Source organism: Gigantopelta aegis, chromosome 3 (assembly GCF_016097555.1).
Source record: "Gigantopelta aegis isolate Gae_Host chromosome 3, Gae_host_genome, whole genome shotgun sequence".
NCBI classification, from domain to species: Eukaryota; Metazoa; Mollusca; class Gastropoda; order Neomphalida; family Peltospiridae; genus Gigantopelta; species Gigantopelta aegis.
The window spans coordinates 31,849,935-31,876,769 of NC_054701.1; the positions used below are offsets into that span (position 1 = coordinate 31,849,935).

At 36.4% G+C, this 26,835-nt stretch overlaps 1 protein-coding gene across 1 annotated transcript; it reads left to right on the forward strand.

Annotated features, from left to right (window-relative positions):
• The first annotated feature begins 101 nt into the window (after positions 1 to 101).
• Positions 102 to 26,048, forward strand: LOC121367894 (protein DD3-3-like). The gene is made up of 14 exons (XM_041492342.1): positions 102 to 272; positions 3,205 to 3,365; positions 11,130 to 11,210; positions 14,116 to 14,293; positions 14,769 to 14,951; positions 16,726 to 16,918; positions 17,306 to 17,469; positions 18,446 to 18,593; positions 20,180 to 20,284; positions 21,893 to 21,955; positions 22,632 to 22,921; positions 23,328 to 23,399; positions 24,066 to 24,237; positions 25,722 to 26,048. Exons 2-14 carry the CDS (start codon positions 3,222 to 3,224, stop codon positions 25,927 to 25,929), a joined length of 2,001 nt encoding a protein of 666 aa, XP_041348276.1. The 5' UTR covers positions 102 to 272; positions 3,205 to 3,221; the 3' UTR covers positions 25,930 to 26,048.
• The last annotated feature ends 787 nt before the right edge of the window (positions 26,049 to 26,835 follow it).

Sequence of the window (26,835 nt, forward strand, 5' to 3'; positions counted from 1 at the left end):
CGCGTAATACTCTACTGTCGCTTAACACATTAACAATACGCTTTGTAACATAGTTCGTCAACAAAAGTGGTGTTAGTTGAACATTAAGGAGTGAAATCTTTGTATAAGAGAGTTATACTAGTACTTATAGTTATATTTATAACATTTATTAAAAAAGAAAATAACTTGTGGAGTCTAAATCTTACATCCACTTGCAAATAGACACTCCGAAAACTGACGTCAGTCAGTGACAAGGAAAATCTGTAAACATTACAGTAAACTGTAAAGGACATGTGAGTAACATTTTTAATAGACATCATTAATTGTACACTATTTTGGTAATCATATTCTTTGTATATGTATCGTTTCAAAGACGATCCTAACTGATTATTTTATATTTACAGTTTAATCGTTATTGTCAGTCTTAAAATTAGCCCGAGTACTCTGACTGTAAGAGAGCTAGACGGACATTTGGACATAAACACGCTCTCATTAAGGAATTGCCAAAAAAAGACATAGGTTGGTCTCTGACTGTAATGAGAGCGTGTTTATGTCCAAATGTCCGTCTAGCTCTCTTACAGTCAGAGAGCTCGGGCTATCTTAAAATATAACTGAACCATTGTTAATTTCTTCTACATTACTATTAATAGTTCCACGATATGCACGTGCAATGTTGCATGACGTTCTTCTGGCTAATTAAAGGGGCTATCTCAGCTTTACATAATGACCTAAAATACCGAAGTACACATTTATGGTGTGAAATTTAAAGAGTATACTTTGAATTGTTCCTCTAAAAATCATTTGCAACCAAATAATTATATTACTTAGCAAAATGTAAAGGAATGCTCTAACAGCTAGACCTAGTCATTATTTTCTTTAGTGGAGTAATTAATTGCTCAAAGAAATGCTAAAGCAAGGCGTTTGGACTGGTATGCATATTCAATGATACATAATGCACATTATTGCTTAATATCAACAAATATAATTCTATAGTTAATTAATAAAACGGTTAAATGTGACGGCTTGTCGTAAATTAGAGCGTTTGTTTACGCTGTGCATAATAGAGAAGTTGGACATAGCTGACGTCACTTCGCCCCAAGCTATACCACCGGACGTCACAAAAACGAAACAAAATGGCTGCCCCCAGTTAGCAGGAATAGTCATGTTTGTTTTATTAATTCTAAAATTATGCGTTTTTCATTTGTTAAAGTGTCAGTATGTGTTGGTGGTCCGGATATGCATCTTTCCAACACGTAAGGCTCTTGTTGGAGTTTAGTCTACCTTTAACTTATAAGATTATAGGAAGCCATTTAAGATATTACCATAATGATCATTGATTATTTAATCTTGTAATACTTAAAAAAAAAAACCTTTACATGCTAAAGGGATATAAAACAAAATGACTGTCCTAAGTGCTAGGCAAGTGATGGGGAGCTGTAAAGATACATGTAGCTCCCCTTGAACAGCAAGGTCTACTGTGGGAAGCAAATTGAATATATTAAAACTAAAGAAAAACAAATGTAGCACAGTTAACCTGGCTTGAAATATACTATCACCAAACACTTTCATCCAAGTAAAGTGGATCAGCCTCATTATATTTGGATTGTTTTAATGGTGAAACAATTTTGGGAAGTAAACAAAAGTGCAACAACGGTAATGATACTTTGTATTCCCAAATGAGTAAAAAGTGTTATTCCTGCTTTAGCTTTCACATAAGTGTTGCAAATTAGAGATTATGAAATATGTACACTAATTCATCCAAATGAAGAACACCTTATATGTAACAAAATTCTGTTTTCGTTATATATATGTATGTATGTATGTATATATACAGCAAGTCAAACAAATCATGTCACTATTGAAGAGAAAAATCATATAAACTATGTCACTATAAAAAAGAGTTTCTTTTCTTTTTAAGCCAAACAGCAATTTTAATGCAGAGTTTTCAATATGTTTTTAATAAAATCGAAATATTCTTTATTGGAAATGGAAACATGTAATCTCATCTCCTGATATTTGAATACGACTTGGCAAAACAAATAAAAAATTCATCTGGTTTTAATTTTACTTTATTATTAAGTAACTTTTAAATAAAACATTTCTTCCTTCTCTGCTTCTGTCTCACAATGTTCTGCACCAATCATGCTGATGTTCCTTATCTTAAAGGTGGGTCCATTGAGCTATTTCTCGCTCCAGCCAGTGCACCACAACTGGTACATCAAAGGCCGTGGTATGTGCTATCCTGTCGATGGGATGGTGCATATAAAAGATCCCTTGCTGCTAATCGAAAAGAATAGCCCATGAAGTGGCGACAGCGGGTTTCCTCCCTCAATATCTGTGTGATCCTTAACCATATGTCTTACGTCATATAACCATAAATAAAATGTGTTGAGTGTGTCGTTAAATAAAACATTTCATTCCTTCCTTATCTTAACTACATGTATCTGGCTCTGATACCCTAATTGTAATCCTTGTTACTGTCCTTTCATGTCAGCATATTGTGAGATAAATATACAGAGCTTCAGAGTTTATTTTGTGCAATAATATATACCATGAGATAGTGTAGCATTCGAGTCGTATGTTCCTGCGCAAAATAAATGAGTGCAATAAATAGGAAGTGACAACAACGTATGTGAAGTTCTGTATTTATTACATATACCTTCTTTAATTGTTTTTACAAAAACTTTTTTAATTTAATATAATGACTATACACTTTCTTAAATCTATTCATTAATCCTCCTTTCATGGATTTACTTAACCTTAAGAATTATACTCTGCGGCAATCTTGTGTAATGTTTCAAATACGATGTGACATAATTTGTAAATCAGACGTCACGTGACGTCGGTAATAAAAAGGCACTAACTCGATCCAGTGAAAAATAAAAAGGGAATTCCCCATTTACAAGTTCTTGTCCAGATTGCACATATGTGTGATACAAGATAAATTTATTACATGGTTTGAAAATCTCTTTATTACTGTAGTAAGATTGAATATAGGTATGTAATAATTTTTTTTTTACCTAAATCATGGGTCGAAATAATGCCGTCACCACGGGCTGGAATATTTGTTTTGCTGCTGTCCCATCGGATCAGCAGTTACTTTGCGTTTATACTTTATGATCATGATTGGTCCAGCTGGTTTTGATTCAGTAGAATTTGTGGCTTACCAGCATGAATTTTAGCCAATTTCGACCCCTGCCTAAACATTTGTCTCTTCATTTCTAGGTTATATCTGCCACATAATGAATAACCAAGCACTGTTACTACTGGTTTTTGCTGGAATTAGTTTTGCTGACATATATCTGCATGTTCCACGTGGATCAAATAATCGACTGAATGAAAAATCGGCAGCTCGGACAAATGCTAATCGCATGTTTAATTCAGAGGTTTGTCATTTCGTGTTGTATTATTTATTTAGAATCATTTCTAATTTGTATTATTAAATTATTTAACCTTGATTGTTAAAGCTACAATCTCTTGTATATTTTAAAAAGTTATTTAACAATTTATCATAGATATGCATATTAATTTTTTCAGTCGCCATCACTCGAGCACTATTCTTCAGTATGCTTTAGCTATACTTATTGATCTAAGTCGTATAATGTATAACATTAGTCCCCTACCTACATATATCAAACCAGAGGGGACTAGAGGTTTTTTCTCTGTCCTTTCATCTGTCCATCAGTCTGTCTATCCATTTGTCCATCTTTACATCTATCTGTTCATCTGTCCCACATATAATTTTCTGAAAAAAAAGTGCAATTGGCAATGCTTCAAGATGTTGAGTTAAATTGTTATGTATAGTTTTATCATATATAGTTACAGATCATGAATGGATGAATGAATGAATGAATGTTTAACGACACCCCAGCACGAAAAATACATCGGCTATTGGGTGTCAAACTATGGTAATGCAAATAAATAAAGTGATGATCAACATCAATATAAAAATTCAAGGTTTAAACAAAAACAGTGTAAAGAACTGGGCAAAAATACAAATATCACAGAATTTTATGGACACCGAATTTTACTCTAAACTTCAATTTGTGCTGTATTGGCCATTCTCAAAGAGAATGTTACACCCCTACACCACGGTGAGGTTACAGCACACGCAGGGGAGTTACAGATCAAGTTTGACTTCTGATTGAAGTATGACCCTTGAACTTTAGAGATATAAAAATGTGTTGGGTCCAGTAGGGGACATGTACTCCCAGAATATTTGTTAAAACTGTAAATATGTCATAATTTGTTTAGAGTCGATCCATAGACAGGCCCGTAGGAACTGGGGGGGGGGGCCTCCCCACTTATGAGCCTTTTTTTTTTTTTTTTTTTTTTTTTACATATTGATGTTTGCCATTGTAACCAAAATCTGATAATAGAGTTTGTACCCGATCCGTCAGTCCCCCCCCCCCTCCCCCCACTCACAAAGTCATTCCTATGGACCTGGGCCCCGTTCCACGAAGCGATATTAGCCCTAAGATTACCGTAAGCACATAGCTACCCTATGCACTTAAGTTAAATTGATCTTAGGGCTAATAAGGTCGCTTCGTGGAACGGGGCCCTGATAGAGAATAGATCAGATAAAGTTAATAGATTATGATGAACAATAAAATTTGGTGTATGTTTTGGTGTTAATTAGAATGCAATATTAATTGTCATAATTATCAGTAAACTAGTTTATTTTTAGATATTATATGTTAATAGTTACCATAGAAACTGTTTTGTTAATGTTAGATGGTTGAGTGATTTCACAGCCGTGACACAACAGTCACAAGTATTTTAGTAAAATTTGCACCATTTGGCTGTATGGTTCAGTGGAGGGTCAGTTAATGTATCAGTGAGCTATATAATTACACTAACGGTATTGTGTGGATACGCTAATACTGTGTTGTATTCTGTCACACACTGTTTATATCACTCACTTGTAAGTTTACCTAATATGGTGGTAAAATGACGACAGTAGTCATCTCATTTTATCAGAGTAGTAACAATATAAAGCCTTTGGTAATATGATGACTGTGAGTCATATTATAAATACAAACCTACTCATGTAGCCACTTATGTATAACAGCCACTTGTTTTAAAAGACAATCATATATATACTCTTCAAAAGAAGAAACGCAAAACCACATTGTCGTAACATTTGGAGAATTGATTTAATTATTGAATGGTGAGTCCGATAATTACCAAATGTTGCAGGATTGTTCACAATTCACTCTAGTCCATTGTGAGTAAGTGATAGGACACACCACCAAGGTCAAGGTCATCTGGAGTCAATACCGGGTGTGGCCTCCGCGTGTGTTGACAACTGCCTGGCACCGCCTGCCCATTGAAGCAACCAGAGTACGGATGACGTCCCGGGGGATGGTGGCCCACTCGGCCTGCAAGGCTGCTGCCAGCTCGGGCAGGGTCTGGGGCTGTGGTTGTCGCTGTCGGAGGCGTCGGTCCAACTCGTCCCATAGATGCTCAATTGGGTTCAAATCCGGTGATATCGATGGCCAAGGAAGGACATTAATGTTGTTGTTCTGTAGGAAAGCCGTTGTGAGACGTGCTGTGTGAGGCCTGGCGTTGTCATGTTGGAACACTGCGTTGGCGTTGGCCATAACTGGAACGATGTGTGGCCGGAGGATCTGGTCAATGTAGCCCTGTGCATTCAGGTTGCCCTGCACGTGGACCAGGTCAGTTCTGCCAGTGTGTGAGATGGCTGCCCACACCATTACACTACCCCCGCCGAATCTGTCCACTTCCTGCACGCAGTTTGCCGCATAACGTTCACCACGACGCCTATACACGCGACATCTTCCATCATGACGTCGGAGCAGAAATTGGGACTCATCACTGAACCACACCTGTCTCCATCGCAGTTGAGGCCATTGTCGATGAATCTGGCACCACTGCAGTCGGAGTCGACGGTGTTGTGGTGTTAAGATGACACCTCGAACTGGACATCTGGCACGAATTCCTACCTCACGTAGGCGGTTCCGTACGGTCTGGTCGGATATCCTGCGCAAACCTGGTATAGGTGGCAGTAGTCAATCGTTCCCGAAGGTGGCGTACCCGGATGTAGCGGTAGTGACCCCTTGGTCGATCGGATCTAGGGAGGTCACGTGTTGATCCATGTTGCTGGTAACGGTCCCACAGTCTGGAGATGGTGCTTGGGGACACATGGAATCCCTGGCAACGGCCGTTCTGGATTCGCCTGCGTCTAGTCGGCCGATGGCATTGTTTCTCTGCGGTTCACTGAGACGTGGCATGTCCTGGATTGTCAACTGTCGGCCAGATACAGAGGCCAAGGCAAGCGAAGCACTTTTATACTGTCGGTCTTCATGGTGCACGTGCAGACAACGCACGTGCAGTGGTGACATGGTTTGCACGTGGCTGCGTTTTTGCGAATATTCACATTTTGGAACTTTATTGTACAGTAGCTGCGTTTTATCGAATGTAACCGTGGGAATGTGTTTGGGACATGCAATGACCTTATATTCACAAAGCATGAACCGGTAGGAAACATAAAATCGGAGTTATAACCCATTTGTACCCTTTTGCGTTTCTTTTTTTGAAGAGTATATATTTTTTTTTATTTTTTTTTTTTTATTATAAAAGAGACATCACTATATTATTCACTTAGATGATAACATCTGACCTGTATAATTAATGTAAAAGAAAATAGTGCATGTATACTTCTATAAATATTTAAATTTAGAAAAGTCTCCAGACATTTATTTATATGACATAATGTTAAAACAAACCAAAAAATGTTTCACCAAATTGTAGGCAAATTTTAGGAGATGACATTACATATGTTTTCATTTCCATTAAAGGCTATTTCAATTTTATAAAAATTATTCAAAATTCTGCATTAAATTCAAAATTCCATGCATGAGATAATTTCTTTGAATAGTGATGTTTTAGTCAAATTTCTTCCATGCTGTTGTGTAGTATATGTACTAAAAATTATCTAAGATGAATGTATGATCGAATGATGACTTGTTTTGGAACATGCATGGTATTTTGAATATTTCTGCTTTGCAGCATAAAAAAGCAAAAGTAGGAACTTAGTTGTTTTTTATTTGTTATTGCAAATAAAAAGTATTCAGTAAAATGTAACTATATATCTGGTAGTTAACAAGTTTATTATACAGTTAACTTTTAACTACATGCAATTTATATCGTTGAAACCATATTAAAGTGTCACGCCTAGACTTTAAAGTTTAACGAGTATTCTGAGTGTATTCTGCTACAGCAATACAGGCACTGGCATAGGAGAAGCAATGGTTTATATATTTTTACATATATCTATTCATATATATCTGTGTGTGCCCCCCCCCCCCCCCCACCACCACACACACACACACTTTTTGGCTTCTTCCTATGCCTGTGACATGTCCCTTACCAGGCCCAACATTTTTTCGTATCTCCTAAGTTCAAGATCCATAACTCTATCAAAAATGTATTATTCTCCTTGAAAGTCAAACTTGATCTGTGACAGTAAAGCTATACACAAAATTTCAACTCAATATCTTGAAGCATTGTAAAAAAAACAAAGCCAAAGGAAAACTATATATGGGACACACAGACAGACAGACAGACAGACAGACAGACAAAGAATAGAGATGAAACCTATAGTCTCCTTTGGCTGGACAGGTAGGGTCTAATAAGCACATGTCTGTATGTGGTATATGCTTAGCTATATAGATATTAAATTGACCAATGGTATTTATTGTATTACAGCATTATTGGCATGAAAAATAAATGGGATAAAGAAAGAATTGTTTTATTTAACGACGCACTCAACACATTTTATTTACGGTTATATGGCGTCAGACATATGGTTAAGGACCACACAGATTTTGAGAGGAAACCCGCTGTCGCCACTACATGGGCTACTCTTTCCGATTAGCAGCAAGGGATCTTATTTTTGCGCTTTCCCACAGGCAGGATAGCACAAACCATGGCCTTTGTTGAACCAGTTATGGATCACTGGTTGGTGCAAGTGGTTTACACCTACCCATTGAGCCTTGCAGAGCACTCACTCAGGGTTTGGAGTCGGTATCTGGATTAAAAATCCCATGCCTCGACTGGGATCCGAACCCAGTACCTACCAGCCTGTAGATCGATGGCCTAACCACGATGCCACCAAGGCCGGTAAATGAGATAAATGCAGCACTGTCTCACACCACCACCATTCCATCCACTCCCAATATCTGAAGATATGCATGCACGCACGCACACACACAGCTACACAAACACACACACACACACACACACACACACAGCTACATCCACGCACGCACACACACACACACACACACACACAGCTAGATACACGCACACACATACACACACATACATACACACAGATAGCTGAAAGACTATTGCCATATTTGCCAAACAATATTAGTATTTATAACTCGGTGATCTCATTGAGACTCATAATTGAAGGAAATTAATTTTTATTACTTTCTACTTTGCATATATTATTTCTTTAAGACTGTGTGGATTTAGTCTTTGTGTTTATTAATCTTTAAGATTGTTGAGACGTAGACATTGTTTTCATTAATTAGCTCTTGGTCTAGGTCATTATACGAGCAACAGATTCTTGTATACTTGATACATTTGTGTCAGAAATATTTTATTTCCTTTGATACAGCAAGCGTTACAAACAGCTAAAGATAATGTTACATTGTTTATGATATACCGGCCTCGGTGGCGTCGTGGCAGGCCATCGGTCTACAGGCTGGTAGGTACTGGGTTCGGACCTCAGTTGAGGCATGGGATTTTTAATCCAGATACCGACTCCAAACCCTGAGTGAGTGCTCCGCAAGGCTCAATGGGTAGGTGTAAACCACTTGCACCGACCAGTGATCCATAACTGGTTCAACAAAGGCCATGGTTTGTGCTATCCTGCCTGTGGGAAGCGCAAATAAAAGATCCCTTGCTGCTAATCGGAAGAGTAGCCCATGTAATGGTCCTTAACCATATGTCTGATGCCATATAACCGTAAATAAAATGTGTTGAGTGCGTCGTTAAATAAAACATTTCTTTCTTTGTTTATGATATAGAACACTTTATAAGGACTTAGTTTTGCCATGTGTCTCATAACATTAACAGGTAAACACCACAGCAGCATTTTAAAACCTATTTGTTGTGTAGTATTATGTTTTATTTAAAATTGAAATATCCAGCAAATCTTTCATTTGTTGACTTTGTTTTAAAATTCTAAGTAACTTTATCAGCTGCCATAATTATCACACATGGGTTTGCACTAAATAAAATCCTTTAGACAACAATTTATAATAACCTACACAGTAGTCAATTATTTGAATATGTACTCTATATACTTCATTCATGTTCCAGCCAGTGCACCATGACTGGTATATATCAAAGGTCATGGTATATGCTATCCTGCCTGTGGGATGGTGCATGTAAAAGATCCCTTGCTATTAATGGAAAAATATAGTGGGTTTCCTCTCTAAGGCTATATGTCAAAATTACCAAATGTTTTACATCCAATAGCCAATGATTAATAACTCAATGTGCTCTTCAAAGGCCTTGGTATGTGCTTTCTTGTCTGTGGGAAAGTGCATATAAAAGATCCCTTGCTGCATTAGGAAAAATGCAGAGGATTTCCTCTTTTGACTACGTGTCATAATTACCAAATGTTTGACATCCAATAGCCAATGATTAATAAATTAATGTGCTCTAATGGTGTCGTTAAACAAAACAAACTTTAACTTTTACAATCTCTAACTCTTAAAGTAATATGGGGCGTTATGCTGTTAATTCCAGATATGCAACAGGAAGCTTCTTTGTCTGCCCTAGTTTCATATAAAAAATATCGTGCACATTAGTACCAGGTACACTGGTTGATACTACCAGTACGTGTTATGTAGATGAAATTAAAGTACATGAATGTACAGCATGGCTATACATTAAACAACATGAGCTGTGAAAACAAGTCCCGTTACAGATCTCACCAGTAACAAGTGGTACAATGCTCATATACACTTAGTGAGCCAGTAAATTATGTTGGCTGTTCTAATTAATACACGGTCCTGGTATTTGTTTTGATTTTAAAACAGTAATTTATGGTTCTGATATTTGTTTTGATTTTAAAACTAATATATAGTTCTGATACATGTATTTTTCTTTTTTCATTTTAAACCAGTAATATATATGGTTCTGGTATTTGTTTTCATTTTAAAACAGTAATATATGGGTCTGGTATTTGTTTTCATTTTAAAACAGTAATATATGGGTCTGGTATTTGTTTTCATTTTAAAACAGTAATTTATGGTTCTGGTATTTGTTTTCATTTTAAAACAGTAATATATGGTTCTGGTATTTGTTTTCATTTTAAAACAGTAATTTATGCTTCTGGTATTTGTTTTCATTTTAGAACAGAACATGTATTATTGTTGTTCTGATAGTTTAGGCGTGTAAGCAGGAATTGTAGCAGGGGGAAGGGTTCTAGATGTGATGAGCAAAGTTTACAGTTGGGTTGAGACATACTCCAGAAAATATATTTTTAAAAAAGAGAGAAGAATATTATTTTGAGTAGTGTGGGCTTGACCTACAAACCCTAACACCCACCCACCCACCCACCCACCCACCCACCCACCCACCCACCACCCCACCCACCCACCCCACCCACCCCACCCACCCACCCACCCACCCACCACCCCACCACCCCACCCCCCACCACCCCTGCACACAAGTATCGATATTTGTTTTGAATTTAGAACAATAATATGGTTCTGGTATTTGTTTTGATTTTAGTTCTGGTATTTGTTTTGATTTTAGAACAGTAATAATTATTAGTAATACGGTTCTGGTATTTGTTTTGATTTTAGAACAGTGATAGTTATTAGTCATATGGTTCTGGTATTTGTTTTGATTTTAGAACAGTGATAGTTATTAGTCAAATGGTTCTGGTATTTGTTTTGATTTTAGAACAGTGATAGTTATTAGTCATATGGTTCTGGTATTTGTTTTGATTTTAGAACAGTGATAGTTATTAGTCAAATGGTTCTGGTATTTGTTTTGATTTTAGAACAGTGATAGTTATTAGTCATATGGTTCTGGTATTTGTTTTGATTTTAGAACAGTAATAATTATTAGTAATACGGTTCTGGTATTTGTGTTTTTAGAACAATAACAGGGGAGGATATAATGCTGGTGATGCTACAAGTGAGCCATCCGGACAAGACGAAGGCAAACAGTATAGGATGGTAAGTAACACCTCTCTCTCTCGACACTAATGGGCAGGCACGGTAGAGCAGTAGGGGCTGGGGTGCTCTAGCCCTCCCCCCATTATTATTAATAAAAAATATTATTGGTAGTAAATCATAAGGCAGAGATGAATTTTACTTTAGAATGCATTTCAGGACATCTAGTTTTCCTAATTTTATGGGGGAGCATACCCCCGAACCCCCCTCACTAGAAACTTTGCTTTTTGCCCTCCATCTCAGTCAGCCATGCTTGATGAGTCTGATATGAAGGACTGACAACCAGAATTAGCTATGTCTAAAGTCATAGTGTTCAGAAAAACATGTTTCAACATTTAACATTTTAGACCTTGCCGTTTAATGTGTAGGTACATTTTTGAAAAGAGATTAAAAAAAAGAAAAAAAAAGAAAAGCCTGCTGGCTGCCATGTATAAAAACTGCCATCATTTTATATTCACCAACTTTGATGCATTAGTCACGGATCATTGATTAAACAGTTTTATAACTATACATTCTAAAAACTGGAAGAAACAAAATTATAGCATATAGTAAACAGATCACAATGAGCTGTAAAAATATTTGTAGACATATTTAATAAAAAGTAGTTATTTATTTCCATTTCAACCAGGATCTATAAAGTCTTGAATAGAGACCCTGTATACAAATGAACCCTGTTTATATAATTACGTACACACCTTTCCCCACATAAATTAACTCATTTGACCTGGCAGTAATCCAACGTGTTTGCTTGTGGTCATGTAGAAATGTTTGTTAAGTGAGTTATAATACCACAGGTACAGAAACATTTCTGTATGATAGGGTTACCTGTAACAGGATAAATGGGCTTTTATTACATCTCTTTGTTGACAGCCTCAATACACAGTGACATGATCCCGTAGCTATTTAGAATATTTGTGCCATTGGCTTTCGTGCAACAGCCGATTTCTTTCTTGTTTTTCTTTAAAATTTCTTGTAAAGTGTTACTTAGTTTTTGATGGTTTTGTTTACCAGTGCACATTTTTGGAATGTTAATGTGTTAGGTTTTTTAATTGTCTGTTAAGCGTTGATATCGTTACTACATGTATTTGTTAATTTAGAATTTATTTAAGATCACCCTACTACAAAACAACCTGCTACAATATCAAGTCCATTGTAAAGGATAACTCTTTAATAGTCTATACTAGTATAACCTATCTATAATGGGCACTTTACAAAATATACAGTGACCATTTATCTTATAAATGAATGTAAACAATATTTACCTGTCTATAATGGGCAGTTTACAAAATACTGTGACCATTTATCTTTTAAATAAATGTAAGCAATATTTTTCTTAATCTACGGTAGTCCCAACTTGTGCTACATGACTAGGGTGTCAAAAGCTGTGGTATGTTGTGACCTGTCTATTTGGAGGGTGCATATAAAATATTTCTTGCTGCTTATTGACAAGAATAGCCTTGTGGCAGCCCCTCTCTTTTAACCAAATATCACAATATGTTAAACACCAATAGCCTTAGTTTCAAATGTGCTGAGGTGTTAAACAAAATATTCTTTTCCTTTCCAATACCTATCTTAAATATTACATTTGTGTTTAGGGTGGCTGTAATACACAAGTTTGACTATTACCTGAGATATCCCATTTCTTGCAAATTATCTTATTCAAACTAAACTCATAATTTATTTTGTTTTTTACCACTGTATGCTACAATTTTATGGGGTTAAGTACGGCTTCTCGATTATGGTAGCCCCATTCCCATGGCAAGTGATACTCAATGTTGGGATAGTAAATAACTAATATTGCCATGCCCGACAGCTAGTGAATTTTTCTTTGTCAAATGTTGCAGGTACGTCTAATTTTGTAAATATGAACATCCTGCCCCCATCCCAACCCCCAATCTTAGCTCTACATGTATCTCACTCTTTAGGTGGCATATCTGATTGTTACTATTATTTAGTAAAATTGTATCAAACTTAAACTAAAGTAGGGCTAGTGAATTTTGAATTGTGGCTAGTAAATGTTTTAAATCACAGATCCCATGGCTAGTGGATTTTATAAAAATTCTGGAAGCCCTGTGTAAAGACAAACTTGTATTTAAGGTAATTTGTTATCTTTTTTATACATTGAACATATTAAGTTATATATCAGTTTACATGTATATAATAAATTCTTCATGTGGTGTACCAGACATGTACTAAACATGGTTATATATTTGACAGTAAATATAAAATATCTCACCGTAATTTCACTTGAAATCCTTATTTCATAAAAGGTACAATTTTTTAATCACAAGATTTTCTTCAAACACATTTAGGTGCATTACTAATGTTCAAAACAAAAAATCAATAGCAATTTTGCATTGGAATTTCCCCAGCTTTCTGAAAACAGAAACGTCATGTACTTGGTTTATGGTTATTGTAAGGAGATGCAAAGTGACGTCATTGGAATACTGACGTCATTCAAATTTAAAATTAGCTATATTATTACAATGCTTTGCCACATTAAAATAAAACTGGTCTACTAACTATGACCCCTGTCAAAATTTTATAACCCACAGACAACACTGTTTACAGGTCAGTATTTTTCTTTTTCCATAATTCTGCACAAAATATTAAGTTTAAGTTTTAAAAGATGAAAGAAACAAAAAGTACCTTTTTTTAAATATATAAAAAATTCACCATTGGATATGTTTTTTTTGTTGTGTATGAAGCCAAAACAAGGGTCCAAAAAGTGACTGTCATTGACCTTAGTAGGCCTATGTTTGTCATTTCCTCGAAATGTTTGATAAAATTTGATTGATTAAATAAGAATTGGCATTTTATAAATTAATTATGAATTTAAGAAATATCGTTAACATTTGTGAGATGGCATGTGTGGTTGTTACTGTATTTATGAATTTTTATCTTCAAGAAATATTTTCAAAGTGGTCCATGGAAGACCTTTTCAAATGGAGAAGGTCAGAGTTACCTGACTTTGGAGTGGACAATTCAACATGGCTGTGGAGGAAACGAGGACACCGACCCACAGAAACAGAACTGTGTGCTTGTCTTACAATACATGTGTCAGGACGATGTCAACTCAGCAACAGGTATGTTTTTATTTCAGGCAAAATTCAATTAGTCATTTGTTTCCGTGGCTATATAACGATAATTAAAATGTGTTGAGTTGTTGTTAAATAAAACATGTCTTCCTTCCTTCATGTCTGTTGTAGTGGTCTGTCATTCTGTATGTTTGTCCACCTGTCTTTCTGTGTCTAACTTTAACTGTGTGTCAGTTTATGTCTTAATATTTGCATTTCTGTTTGTTAAATTATCCCAATTGGTTTAAATTAGTTGCAATGATGAGATAATAATTTTCAGTTATCCATAAAGGTTTTATTGATAATAAACGTACAATTTCAGCCTACACATGTATATATATATGTATATATATTCACCATAGTGACAGTTCCGTTTATCAACTGCCGAACTGTCCAGTCTGAGTCCAGTAGTGGACGATCAAAGTTATGCTGCATCAGTATTTTTTAACATAAAAACATTAAACACTGGTTTTACTTCTTGTAGGCACTGAAGACACCCTGCGTAATGGTGTGCAGACAAAGAGACAGGACTATGAGAAACCAGCCAGCATGGAAGAAACGGAAACTGCCAAGAAAAAGCGGAAAACTAAAAATGTTAAAGCTGAACGTGGTCTGCATGAGTCGTTTGATTGGTATGACAAATGCTACATGAGGGAGAGAAACAAAGGTACATTTTCTTTCTTTTTTTAATTTGATGAAGGTGTCTAAGTGAAAAGGGTATATGTGTAAATGAAGAGTCCATTTACATCCTTTTGTGAAAAATGTGATTTTGCTGCATCATAAAGTGTATAGTTTTAAGATTCTATTCAGTGGACATATATATCGCATTTTGATGGATACTTTATTGCCATGTTGCTGAGTTGTACTAACAGACAGACAGTTTATTCAGTAAAAGGCCTGTGGCCCAAAATACAATCAATTTACACAATTTAAGAACATGCATTACATGATTTAGTCACATAACGGTCTGCCATTTAACATCAATAAACATTTACTACAAACTCCAAAATTTGGAAATGAACTCTTCAAATGCTGACCAATATTAGCACTGGATGACTAGTCTCAAGTGTACAGTTGCAATGTTTCTGGGTTAAGGCTTGGAGGTACTGGGTTTATATCCCAATAGAGGCTCCAGCCTAGAGTAAATGCACCACAAGACTCAATGGGGAGATGCTCTAAACATAATATACTAAAAATATGTACTATCCAATATATGGTGAGATGAACCACTAGGTTCAGTGGAGAGGTGCACCTCACCTGGTGTATTAAAAATATGTACTATCCAATATATGGTGAGATGAACCACTAGGTTCAGTGGAGAGGTGCACCTCACCTGGTGTATTAAAAATATGTACTATCCAATATATGGTGAGATGAACCACTTGGTTCAGTGGAGAGGTGCACCTCACCTGGTGTATTAAAAATATGTACTATCCAATATATGGTGAGATGAACCACTAGGTTCAGTGGAGAGGTGCACCTCACCTGGTGTATTAAAAATATGTACTATCCAATATATGGTGAGATGAACCACTAGGTTCAGTGGAGAGGTGCACCTCACCTGGTGTATTAAAAATATGTACTATCCAATATATGGTGAGATGAACCACTTGGTTCATTGGAGAGGTGCACCTCACCTGGTGTATTAAAAATATGTACTATCCAATATATGGTGAGATGAACCACTAGGTTCAGTGGAGAGGTGCACCTCACCTGGTGTATTAAAAATATGTACTATCCAATATATGGTGAGATGAACCACTTGGTTCATTGGAGAGGTGCACCTCACCTGGTGTATTAAAAATATGTACTATCCAATATATGGTGAGATGAACCACTAGGTTCAGTGGAGAGGTGCACCTCACCTGGTGTATTAAAAATATGTACTATCCAATATATGGTGAGATGAACCACTAGATTCAGTGGAGAGGTGCACCGCACCTTGTGTATTAAAAACTGTAGTATGTATTATCCTGTGGGGTGTTTTTTGGAGGGTGGTGGAAATGAACCTTGCTGCTCAGTGGGAAGGTGTTTCTTTAACTCTCGCTTCCCATCACTGCCCTGAGATTAGTTCAAGGAAAATAATTTATAGCTCCCCTTAGTATGTGAATTTATATGGCATTAATATAATGTTTTAAATGACTCCCCATAATCTAAATTAGCAGAGCAATTAATCTCTCCCCTCAATTGTTTTCATGTCAAGGTCTGTTAAAAGCGATGCATGAAGACAGCTGCATGGCCATGAACTACTGAAGTGCTTAGATCATCTTTCATATGCGTTCTAAATCATTTAAATCTGGCATCTTCTGTCAGTTTACAATTTTAGTGGGCTGTGATTTTACTACTTATGTCCATTGTGTTTTATGTTTTTGTTTGAGTGCTGGGTAATAAGATGATAAAAATAAACCTATATACCGACTCTCTGGTACTTTGTGTTTAAGGTTTGTTTACTGCTGATCAGAAACTGAAGACCAACAATGGGCATGGTTATAGCAGTGCTGTGTACACACGTCAGAACCGCAACGGGAACCAGTATGGATATGAGTGTCCAGAGGACCATGATTACTACCCGTACTGGCATCCAACGCCGTGGAAGGACATAGCCGTGTTCGCAGAAAACAGCACCATGTGCAGGTTGTACGATATAACTGTTATTACATAGGCATATGTGTCATATTATGGCATTTATAAAAGTGGTATTATTTACTTGATACACAAAATCAGTAGAATTTGATGAGCAGATATAACTATTATTAAATGGAAGGATTAAAATCTATAAAATCTCGATACTGGAACAATATATTTTTAATTTTTAATTTTAGAAGTTGGAGTTTCCTATAGTTTTTTTTCTAGCAGTTCAGCCATGACTGACACATTATTTCGAGTGATTGAAGTTTTCAAGACATGGAGTGTGTGTGTTTGGGGCGGGGGGGGGGGGGGGGGGGGGTGAGGTTACATGCATAAAGTATAGTTCTTACTTGAATCACTTAAACTGGAAATATCAATTGTCTTTACTTACAGTCACTACCAAAGTAAGAGTTTCAATGTACAGCCTTATGGAGAATGTGTGGAGTTGTATGGAGCAGGACGGAGACGCCACTGGTCGCGCTGGAACAACCCCGCAGACTGCGTGAGAAATGGCAAGCAGTGGGTCGACTTTCACAACTATTTGGAGAAGGCTACAGGTAAATCACAAAAGAAGGCCTAATTTCTTTTCATCAAGTTGAACATAAGTGACCGTTTAATTTTTTAAAAGTATATAGTTGCAAATTTTAAAGTAAATCTTTTATTTTTATTTTTATTTTGAGAGCACCTTTAAATAAATTGTACAATTTTATCGGAAGAATTTAGTTTTTTAGTAGTAGAACAAGTCATAGTAACTCCTGAATAAGTGGTCATTAAATATTATTTATCTATGAGGTGTTTAAAAATTAATCTAAATAGTTGTTTTTATTGTTTAAAGTCTGTTCCAACTAAATTATTTACAATACTAGTGATTGCACAGTTAACGTGTCCATCATCTTAGTAGTTATGGGTATCTGTAGTGTTAATTTCAGTGGCCAGTTGGGTTCGATATGTAGATCATCACCATGGTCCTGGCATGCCATGGAGAAGCCAGTCAGTTTTCTTTCAATCAATCTCAAATGTGTGTTGTGTGAGATATTATAAATCTCACACAATGTTTGGTCAGATGGGGAACAAAATGTATTAGCCACTGCACCAGAGCCCGTGCTTATAAAACTTAAAGTCTACACTTTAATAAAGTCCAGACTTAAACATAATGCTATTTGAATGGCGTTGCCATGACGTTGAAGTATAGACTTTAAGGTTTATAAGCACGGGGCCAGAAGTGTACTTTTCTACAAAACTGACAGCAACTATAAATGACCTGTAGAATATGCTGGGAGGTGTTTTTGTTTTTATATACATGGAATAAATGAAATGTAGATGAAATTATATATTTTATACATATATTAAAATGTGGAAGGTTCTGTGTGAATAATATAACAATAACTATTAGTGAAGTGCTGAACCTATTGAAATGGTTTTTGTTTTGCAGAGTCTAATATATTTAGCCTAGTAGCTACAACTGAAGTGTGGAAATATAGTGACTGTATACAATGTTTTATATCAAAGACTGATTTGTTCTGTGTTTTTCAGAGTTTAAAACTGAGGCATCGTGTGTGACTGCGAACAAGGCTGGGTTGAAATACGTCTGGGGAATCCCCTATGATGCCAGTGACGTAAGCAAGAAGGAGTGTCTAGTTCAACTCGACCAGCCAGACTGTGGTGAAGCTCCCTGGTCCAGGTACCAGACTGTTTGTCACTGCACTGGGTTACAACTGGCCTCTGTGGTGTAGCTCCCTGGTCCAGGTACCAGACTGTTTGTCACTGCACTGGGTTACAACTGGCCTCTGTGGTGTAGCTCCCTGGTCCAGGTACCAGACTGTTTGTCACTGCACTGGGTTACAACTGGCCTCTGTAGTGAAGCTCCCTGGTCCAGGTACCAGACTGTTTGTCACTGCACTGGGTTACAACTGGCCTCTGGTGTAGCTCCCTGGTCCAGGTACCAGACTGTTTGTCACTGCACTGGGTTACAACTGGCCTCTGTGGTGTAGCTCCCTGGTCCAGGTACCAGACTGTTTGTCACTGCACTGGGTTACAACTGGCCTCTGTGGTGAAGCTGCCTGGTCCAGGTACCAGACTGTTTGTCACTGCACTGGGTTACAACTGGCCTCTGTGGTGTAGCTCCCTGGTCCAGGTACCAGACTGTTTGTCACTGCACTGGGTTACAACTGGCCTCTGGTGTAGCTCCCTGGTCCAGGTACCAGACTGTTTGTCACTGCACTGGGTTACAACTGGCCTCTGTGGTGTAGCTCCCTGGTCCAGGTACCAGACTGTTTGTCACTGCACTGGGTTACAACTGGCCTCTGGTGTAGCTCCCTGGTCCAGGTACCAGACTGTTTGTCACTGCACTGGGTTACAACTGGCCTCTGTGGTGTAGCTCCCTGGTCCAGGTACCAGACTGTTTGTCACTGCACTGGGTTACAACTGGCCTCTGTGGTGAAGCTCCCTGGTCCAGGTACCAGACTGTTTGTCACTGCACTGGGTTACAACTGGCCTCAGCTCCCTGGTGTACCAGACTCCTGCACTGGTCAACTGGCCTCTGTGGTGTAGCTCCCTGGTCCAGGTACCAGACTGTTTGTCACTGCACTGGGTTACAACTGGCCTCTGTGGTGTAGCTCCCTGGTCCAGGTACCAGACTGTTTGTCACTGCACTGGGTTACAACTGGCCTCTGTGGTGTAGCTCCCTGGTCCAGGTACCAGACTGTTTGTCACTGCACTGGGTTACAACTGGCCTCTGTGGTGTAGCTCCCTGGTCCAGGTACCAGACTGTTTGTCACTGCACTGGGTTACAACTGGCCTCTGTGGTGTAGTGGTTAATGCACTATCTTTAAGGCTGGTAGATGATGGTTCAAATACCAATACCAGCTCCAATGTCAGTTAAATAAAGAATTATTATATGTACAACACACTACACCTACATGCCTTAATTCACTTCAGATCAACTCTGTTTCTACCGGTCACACAATTAAAGGCAGAACAGTTAAGTTGCCAAATGTTAATTAAGTCACCAAATAGCTGTAGCAGTGGTGGATTTGCGACAGTTATATTTTTATTTTGTTTATTTTTTATGTTGAAAATCCGAGGAATTCCTTCGAGAACATTTGTGACCTTCGGCCCCCACCCTAAATGGATTTTCTAGATCCATCACTGTGTAGATTAAACACTACTGAACCATCTGGGGTACCAGCTCAGTAAACAAATATTCCTTATTTCTACAAATTGTTTATGGCTTGTTTTGTTTTTATTTTTGGTCATTGTTTTTTTTAGATCAAATCACCTTGGCAATGGGCGAGATGGGCAAGCATTGAATTACACGTGGATACTGCCACATTTTCCATCTGGCAAAACACAGCGCTGTGTCTTCAGAATGAGGTAAGGTCTGTTTGTATTGTTACTGTGACGGGTGTGGCACAGTCTTCATTAGTAGGTGGTGATTTTCAGTGGCTGTTGTGTTTACCTCGTCTGCATACTTTTCATGCTTGTAAATTATACAGTACAGTAGATACTGTCACCTACTTCTCTGAAACAACTTCCTACTCTCAATGTTGGAAGTTTGTATACTCAGTACCTTTTAGAATTATACTGAGATCTAAAAATTCACAAGTAATTGGTAGATTTATGATTAAAAAAATTTAATGTATAAATACTTTTAAGATTATAAATACAAGGTTATAAATTTTGTGTGTATAATTACGATTTTCCAAATGATTCTACATCAGGGGTGGGGAAAAGCCCTTTTTTCCCGGTCTGGGACCGATTCTCAACTTCTGAGACCGATTTTTTTTTTTTTAAATGTGCGTGTGCCGGTCCCACTTTTGTCATTCTTGTCGGTCCAAAGCACCTGTCCATTTCTATTATTGGAACAAATTCCTATCCGTCAAGTGGACCGGCCTGCCCAGACATCAGTATCTCGTGCATGATGTAAAATAATAGTGGTCAATATGGCTGGTGTTTCAGACGTTTATGATTTTAAAGTCTGCCTAAGTGTATCGCCAATCACTGAAGTCAGACCTACAGTAGTGTCAATCGACTGCCACTAGGCTAGACATTTGTCAAAGTCGTTGAGCCAGTCAAGAGATTAAACAGACGTTAAAGATAGCACCATTCTTGGTTTAGAGAGCCATCAAGGTATTACACTCCAATTAAAACAATGGACCCAGAATTTGCAACTGGTTACAATCAACACCTGTCAAGACCTGTGTACGGGGCTCTGTCGGGTCGAGTGTCCTAGTCCAAAGCAAGAGGCTTGAGATAGCATAAAATATACTGAAATAATCTATAAATGCTTTTATTGTTGACTGTTCAATGTAGTGTATCCAATAATTATAAAGAATTTTAAAATTAACAAAAGGTTTCCACCTTTGGGAGTGGGAGTAAGCAGAATTTTTATTCTTTTTTTATATTATTTATTCCATTATGTAAAATATATACAATCTGTGAGGGTTTTTCACTGATGTGATAAAAAAAAATCATGTTTATCATTTTGCGTTCGTGATTCAAGATAAAATTATACAAATGTCGCTATGATTTGTTTAAAAACTATTTGGCAAATATTGTCTTTTAAATGTTTTTTTATTTATATTCCTTTCTTCTTTTTTTTCCTCCCCCCCCCCCCCCGTAGTGACGACATCAAGTAGGACCGATTGACAATTTTATTTTTCCCCACCCCTATTCTACATATATGTATTATAAAAGTTTTAGAATTATGGTCCTAAAATATTGTAACCATTATGACGGCTTTAGGAATTATACCATCTCAAAATATTGTTTGTGTAGTTTAGGCTTTCAGAATTATATCCAGAGACTCTAAATAGTGCATACCTACCGGGTAGTATATTAAAGATTGATTGAAAACATATTTTGTTGTACAAAAGACAAAATATTTCAGAGGCGCTAAATGTATATATGCATAAAGGCTTTGATGTACATTTCATGTTGTTTGTGTTCTTCGTTCATTTCTCATGTGCTTCTCTAATCTAGATATAATGTATCCACTGATGACTATGATCCATACAACACTGATTCCAGACACAATGATGGCACGTAAGTGAATATTGTAATTTAAGGGATCTAGAAATTACTATGAAAATAAATTTGTTTTGATTATAAAATAAACCAGATAATGTTTATGAAGAAGTGAAGTTTAATTCCTAAAATTTGGAAACTTTACATCTGATGGCAAGTCTTGTTACCATAAAGTGTCATTCTTTAATGGGTTTTTGTTGCTACAGTAAGGTACATTTTTTTTAGTTTACGAAGTGATAAGTGGCATTCAGATTTTTGTATATCGGGTAACATTGTTTTAATCTTTAAAAAGTGATGTAATTTAAAAAAAAGTAAATTATGTGAAAAAGAGCACAACATCATGTCTTTCTATAATGTAATTTCAGTTGAATTACAAAATTGTTGAATTTGGTGCTAAACTCATATAGCCAATTACGTTTAGCAAGAATGTTTTTGGGCTTTTTTTATTAATGGAAGTGGATGGGTGAATGGAGTAATTGATTAATTGATTGATAGAGTAATTAATTAAATAAATAAATAAATAAAACAAACAAATAAATAAATTAAACAAAATAAGCAAGTAAAGAAAAATTAAATTCATACTAGGTAAATAAATTAATATATGTAAACAATATTTTTCTATTATTATATGCTATTTCTTCTTGTTATGTGGATTTGAAAAACACTCCTAGCTATGTTTGTAATACAATTGCAGCACTAACAAGTCTCCAGTGCGCACCAACCCCTACGTTGAAATAGGTGCCGGTCCCTCTCCACTGCGTCTCGCCATCAACACTGCACAGTTCGGCCGCGTCTTCCAGGACCGCAGTCACGTATTCCTGCTGCGACCTCGACCGCCCGCACTGAACAGAGAGAAAATCTTTAATCTGAATGTTAGAGGGAAGCGTGGAAACATTGTACAGGTGTACCCAGCAGTGGAGTATGACTTCGCACCCAGCTACCTGAATATTAACGAGGGTGACCTAGTTCACATACAGTGGACAGGTATGATTTTGTATTATGGCTGAATGAGACATTTTAAATGTTAAGTATAATAGTGAAATATTTGGAAATAATCAGCTATTAGTTTTAAAGTAATAGTATTGCATAATAAAAATTTAATGTAAAATGTTTATAAAAATAGATATACATGTATATTTATTGTAAATGATGGCATAAAATCATTTAATATGAATATAGTAAATTGGGAGAGTTAATTATTACTATTTTTATGGGATTTTATTTCACATCACTTACTATTATAACAAATAAAGCCTTTGTAAGTTGTCTGGAATAGTGGATATTTTAATCTAACAGAAAAATGCATGACACTCAAATAATCAGAATGAATTATATGATTTGGGTTTTTTTATGTAGATTAGTGAATATTATTTTGTGTTGATGTTTTCAGGGTCTAATACACACAACAATGGAGATCCAGAAGGGGATGGACAGAAGGGTAGTGATGGGGAGGGTAAAGCAGGTAAGGGTTTTTTGTTTGTTTTTTATAAAATCTACTGGCCATGGGATCAGTGATTTTAAAAATTTACTAGCCACAATTAAAAATTCACTAGCCCTACTTTACTTTAAGTTAATACAACTTTTCTAAATAATAGTAAAAATAAGATATGTCACCTAAAGAGGGAGATAAAGCTTAAAAACACTAACATTGGAGGTTTGGGTAGGGGTAGGATATTCATATTTACAAAATCGACTTCACTGCAAAGTTTCACAAAAAAATTTCACTAGCCCTCGGGCATAGCAATATTAGTTATTTACTAGCCCAACATTGAATATCACTAGCCATGGGAGTGGGGCTACCATAATCTAGAATCTCTGCAACACCCCAGCTCAAAAATACATCAGCTGCTGGGTTTGACACAAAGGTAAATAACAGTAAAGTAATACATTTGATTTCAAATGATCGTGTTCTCAAAATGTGATTTGCTTTATGCCACCAATACATTCATTATTGTCATATTTTAGGTGGAGACGGGAGATGACTATAAAGAATATATTTCTTGGGTGGGGGGGGGGGGGGGAGTCTTTTTCTGTTATTCCTCTTTCTTCTTCCTCCTTTTTTCCCATACTATTTACATTCTTCATTCACAGGTTAAAGATATATTTCTTTTCACCTCATCTTTTTCAGGAACAGATCGTAATAACCTTGTTCAAATCCTTGACCGAAATGAAAACTTTCCAATTCCATTTGAGAAAACCACAATGTGGACAAATGCAGAGGTGAAATGGATCTATCACATGGAACAAACTGTCTCACCCAAAGACCTTGCCCTCAGTATGGCTTCATCCGGTTACTATACGTAAGTCTACACATACTTTACTTTTGGTGGTTTTCATACCAAGTGACAGTTTAACATCATAAATTATTATCATGATTATTATTAATCTTATTGACCTTTTCAGGCATGGCAGGGGGAGCTCCTAGCCCCCCAATAATTCTGAATAAAAAATATTGGTAGTAAATCCAAATTAGTGATTTCCCTAGAAATTAGGCAAGGCATGGTACACCAAACACTTTTGGGGCATTTTCGGGGCACTTGTTTTTCATTAAAAATACCAAAAAAATTCATTAAAATAAACATTAATGTAATTTATGTGCTTGCTTTAATAAATGAATGGCAAAAGATATAAAAGGCATATTTTATTAATTAATAATACCTTTTTGGGTGTTTTATAAAGGTAATTTTAGAATTAATTACTGAAAAAGGCTTGTTTAATCTCAGGGCAGCATGGCGCTGATTGAGACAAGATGGTGCTAGACTATTGAGGCATGGTGCTGCACCATGCTAAAACAAGCTAGGGAAAATACTACAAATATAAGGCAGAGATAAATTTTATAGGAAATTGCATTTCAGGACATCTAGTTTTCAAACATTTACAGGGCAACATACCCCCAAACCCCCCTAGAAACTTTGCTTTGCGCCCTTGATCTGTCACCCCACCCCCTCAGTATCTACTTGCTTCCACCGTGCCTGCTTTTGTGCCACACAGTTTCATTTTTATTTTGGTTTTCCATCTGTATGCATATGTGCATATCAAAATCATTTTTTAGATATGAAACTGAATGGTCAAAGCAAAGTCCTATTCATTTCATTAAACTTTCTTAGAAAATCTATTCAGATATTAATAATATGAATGTTTAATTGTTTTGAAAACTTTCTTTTGCCATCATTATGTTGTACTGGTAAAATTAAAATCCTGCATAATATATGCAATAAAAACTAATATTGTGGCACACTTTGGTCATATTATGATACACTAGTGTACCATGGCACACCAGTTGAGAAATACTGGTGTAGCAAATAAATACACAAATAAACAAGTAAAAGAAACATAATGCAAAAGAATTACTTCAACTTTTCGGCTTAATTCTCCGTCTGAGAAATTTCAAAATTTTACCACCGCCTCTTCCGCCTTACCTTGGTACCACCAACCGGTCTTCTGCACTACTTCGGTGCTTAAGTCCGTAAGTGAGAATCCTGCCTTCCCCTCCCCCCCCCCCCCCTTTCCTGTCTTGGACGCAAGGGCTTGCATGCGCTACAACAGCTTGCTCTGAATGTGCATGTTAAACCCTCAGTCCAGTCCAGTAAAAGAAAAAAAGAAATTAAATAATCGAACAAGTAAATAGTCAACCTCATTATTTCTTTTCTACTTCACCTGGCCTCAACACAAAAGCATATTCCCATAACTATTCTTAGAAAAATATTAAATTTTAAGTACAAAAATGTATACCTACTGGATCTTGATTACATCAGTTTAATGGAGACTTTTGATTGGATTGCAGGTGTATGACGAGAAGTACCTGCTCGAAGTCGGCAAACAAAGACAGTTCCGCTGAAACAAAGGACGAGTTGAACAATCTACTAAACAACGCCCCAGCTTCATATGAGGGAGCCGTCGTCAAGTTCAAGAAGGGCATTCATCACTTCATATGTTCTCGCAATAATAACTTCACTAATCGCAGTCAGAAGGGAACTATCATTGTCAGATAAAACTATTACAGGCTGTATGTTGTATGTTATTTCCATCATGTGTTCTCAGAATAATAATGTTATTAATTAGTCGCAGTCAGAAGGGAACTATCATCGTCAGTTAAAACTATTACAGACTGTATTTTGTATGTTATTTCCATCAAGTGTTCTCGGAATAATAATGTTATTAATTAATCGCAGTCAGAAGGGAACTATCATCGTCAGTTAAAACTATTACATACTGTATGTTGTATGTTATTTCCATCATGTGTTCTCGGAATAGTAATTTTATTAATTAATCGCAGTCAGAAGGGAACTATCATCGTCAGTTAAAACTATTACAGACTTTATTTTGTATGTTATTTCCATCAAGTGTTCTCGGAATAATAATTTTATTAATTAATCGCAGTCAGAAGGGAACTATCATCAGTCAGTTAAAACTATTACAGACTGTATTTTGGGTATGTTTTTTCTTCATCAAGTGTTCTCGGAATAATAATGTTATTGATTAATCGCAGTCAGAAGGGAACTATCATCGTCAGTTAAAACTATTACAGACTATTTTGTATGTTATTTCCATCAAGTGTTCTCGGAATAATAATGTTATTAATTAATCGCAGTCAGAAGGGAACTATCATCGTCAGTTAAAACTATTACAGACTGTATGTTGTATGTTATTTCCATCAAGTGTTCTCGGAATAATAATTTTATTAATTAATCGCAGTCAGAAGGGAACTATCATCGTCAGATAAAACTATTACAGGCTGTATGTTGTATGTTATTTCCATCATGTGTTCTCGGAATAATAATGTTATTAATTAATCGCAGTCAGAAGGGAACTATCATTGTCAATTAAAACTATTACAGACTGTATGTTGTATGTTATTTCCATCATGTGTTCTCGGAATAATAATTTTATTAATTAAT

Bases quoted from the DNA above. Each gene is read 5' to 3' on its own strand.
- LOC121367894 (XM_041492342.1), top strand. From the start codon at position 3,222: ATGAATAACCAAGCACTGTTACTACTGGTTTTTGCTGGAATTAGTTTT. The intron at 23,400-24,065 runs GTAAGGGTTTTT...CATCTTTTTCAG, and splicing joins TGATGGGGAGGGTAAAGCAG to GAACAGATCGTAATAACCTT. The intron at 24,238-25,721 runs GTAAGTCTACAC...ATTGGATTGCAG, and splicing joins GCTTCATCCGGTTACTATAC to GTGTATGACGAGAAGTACCT.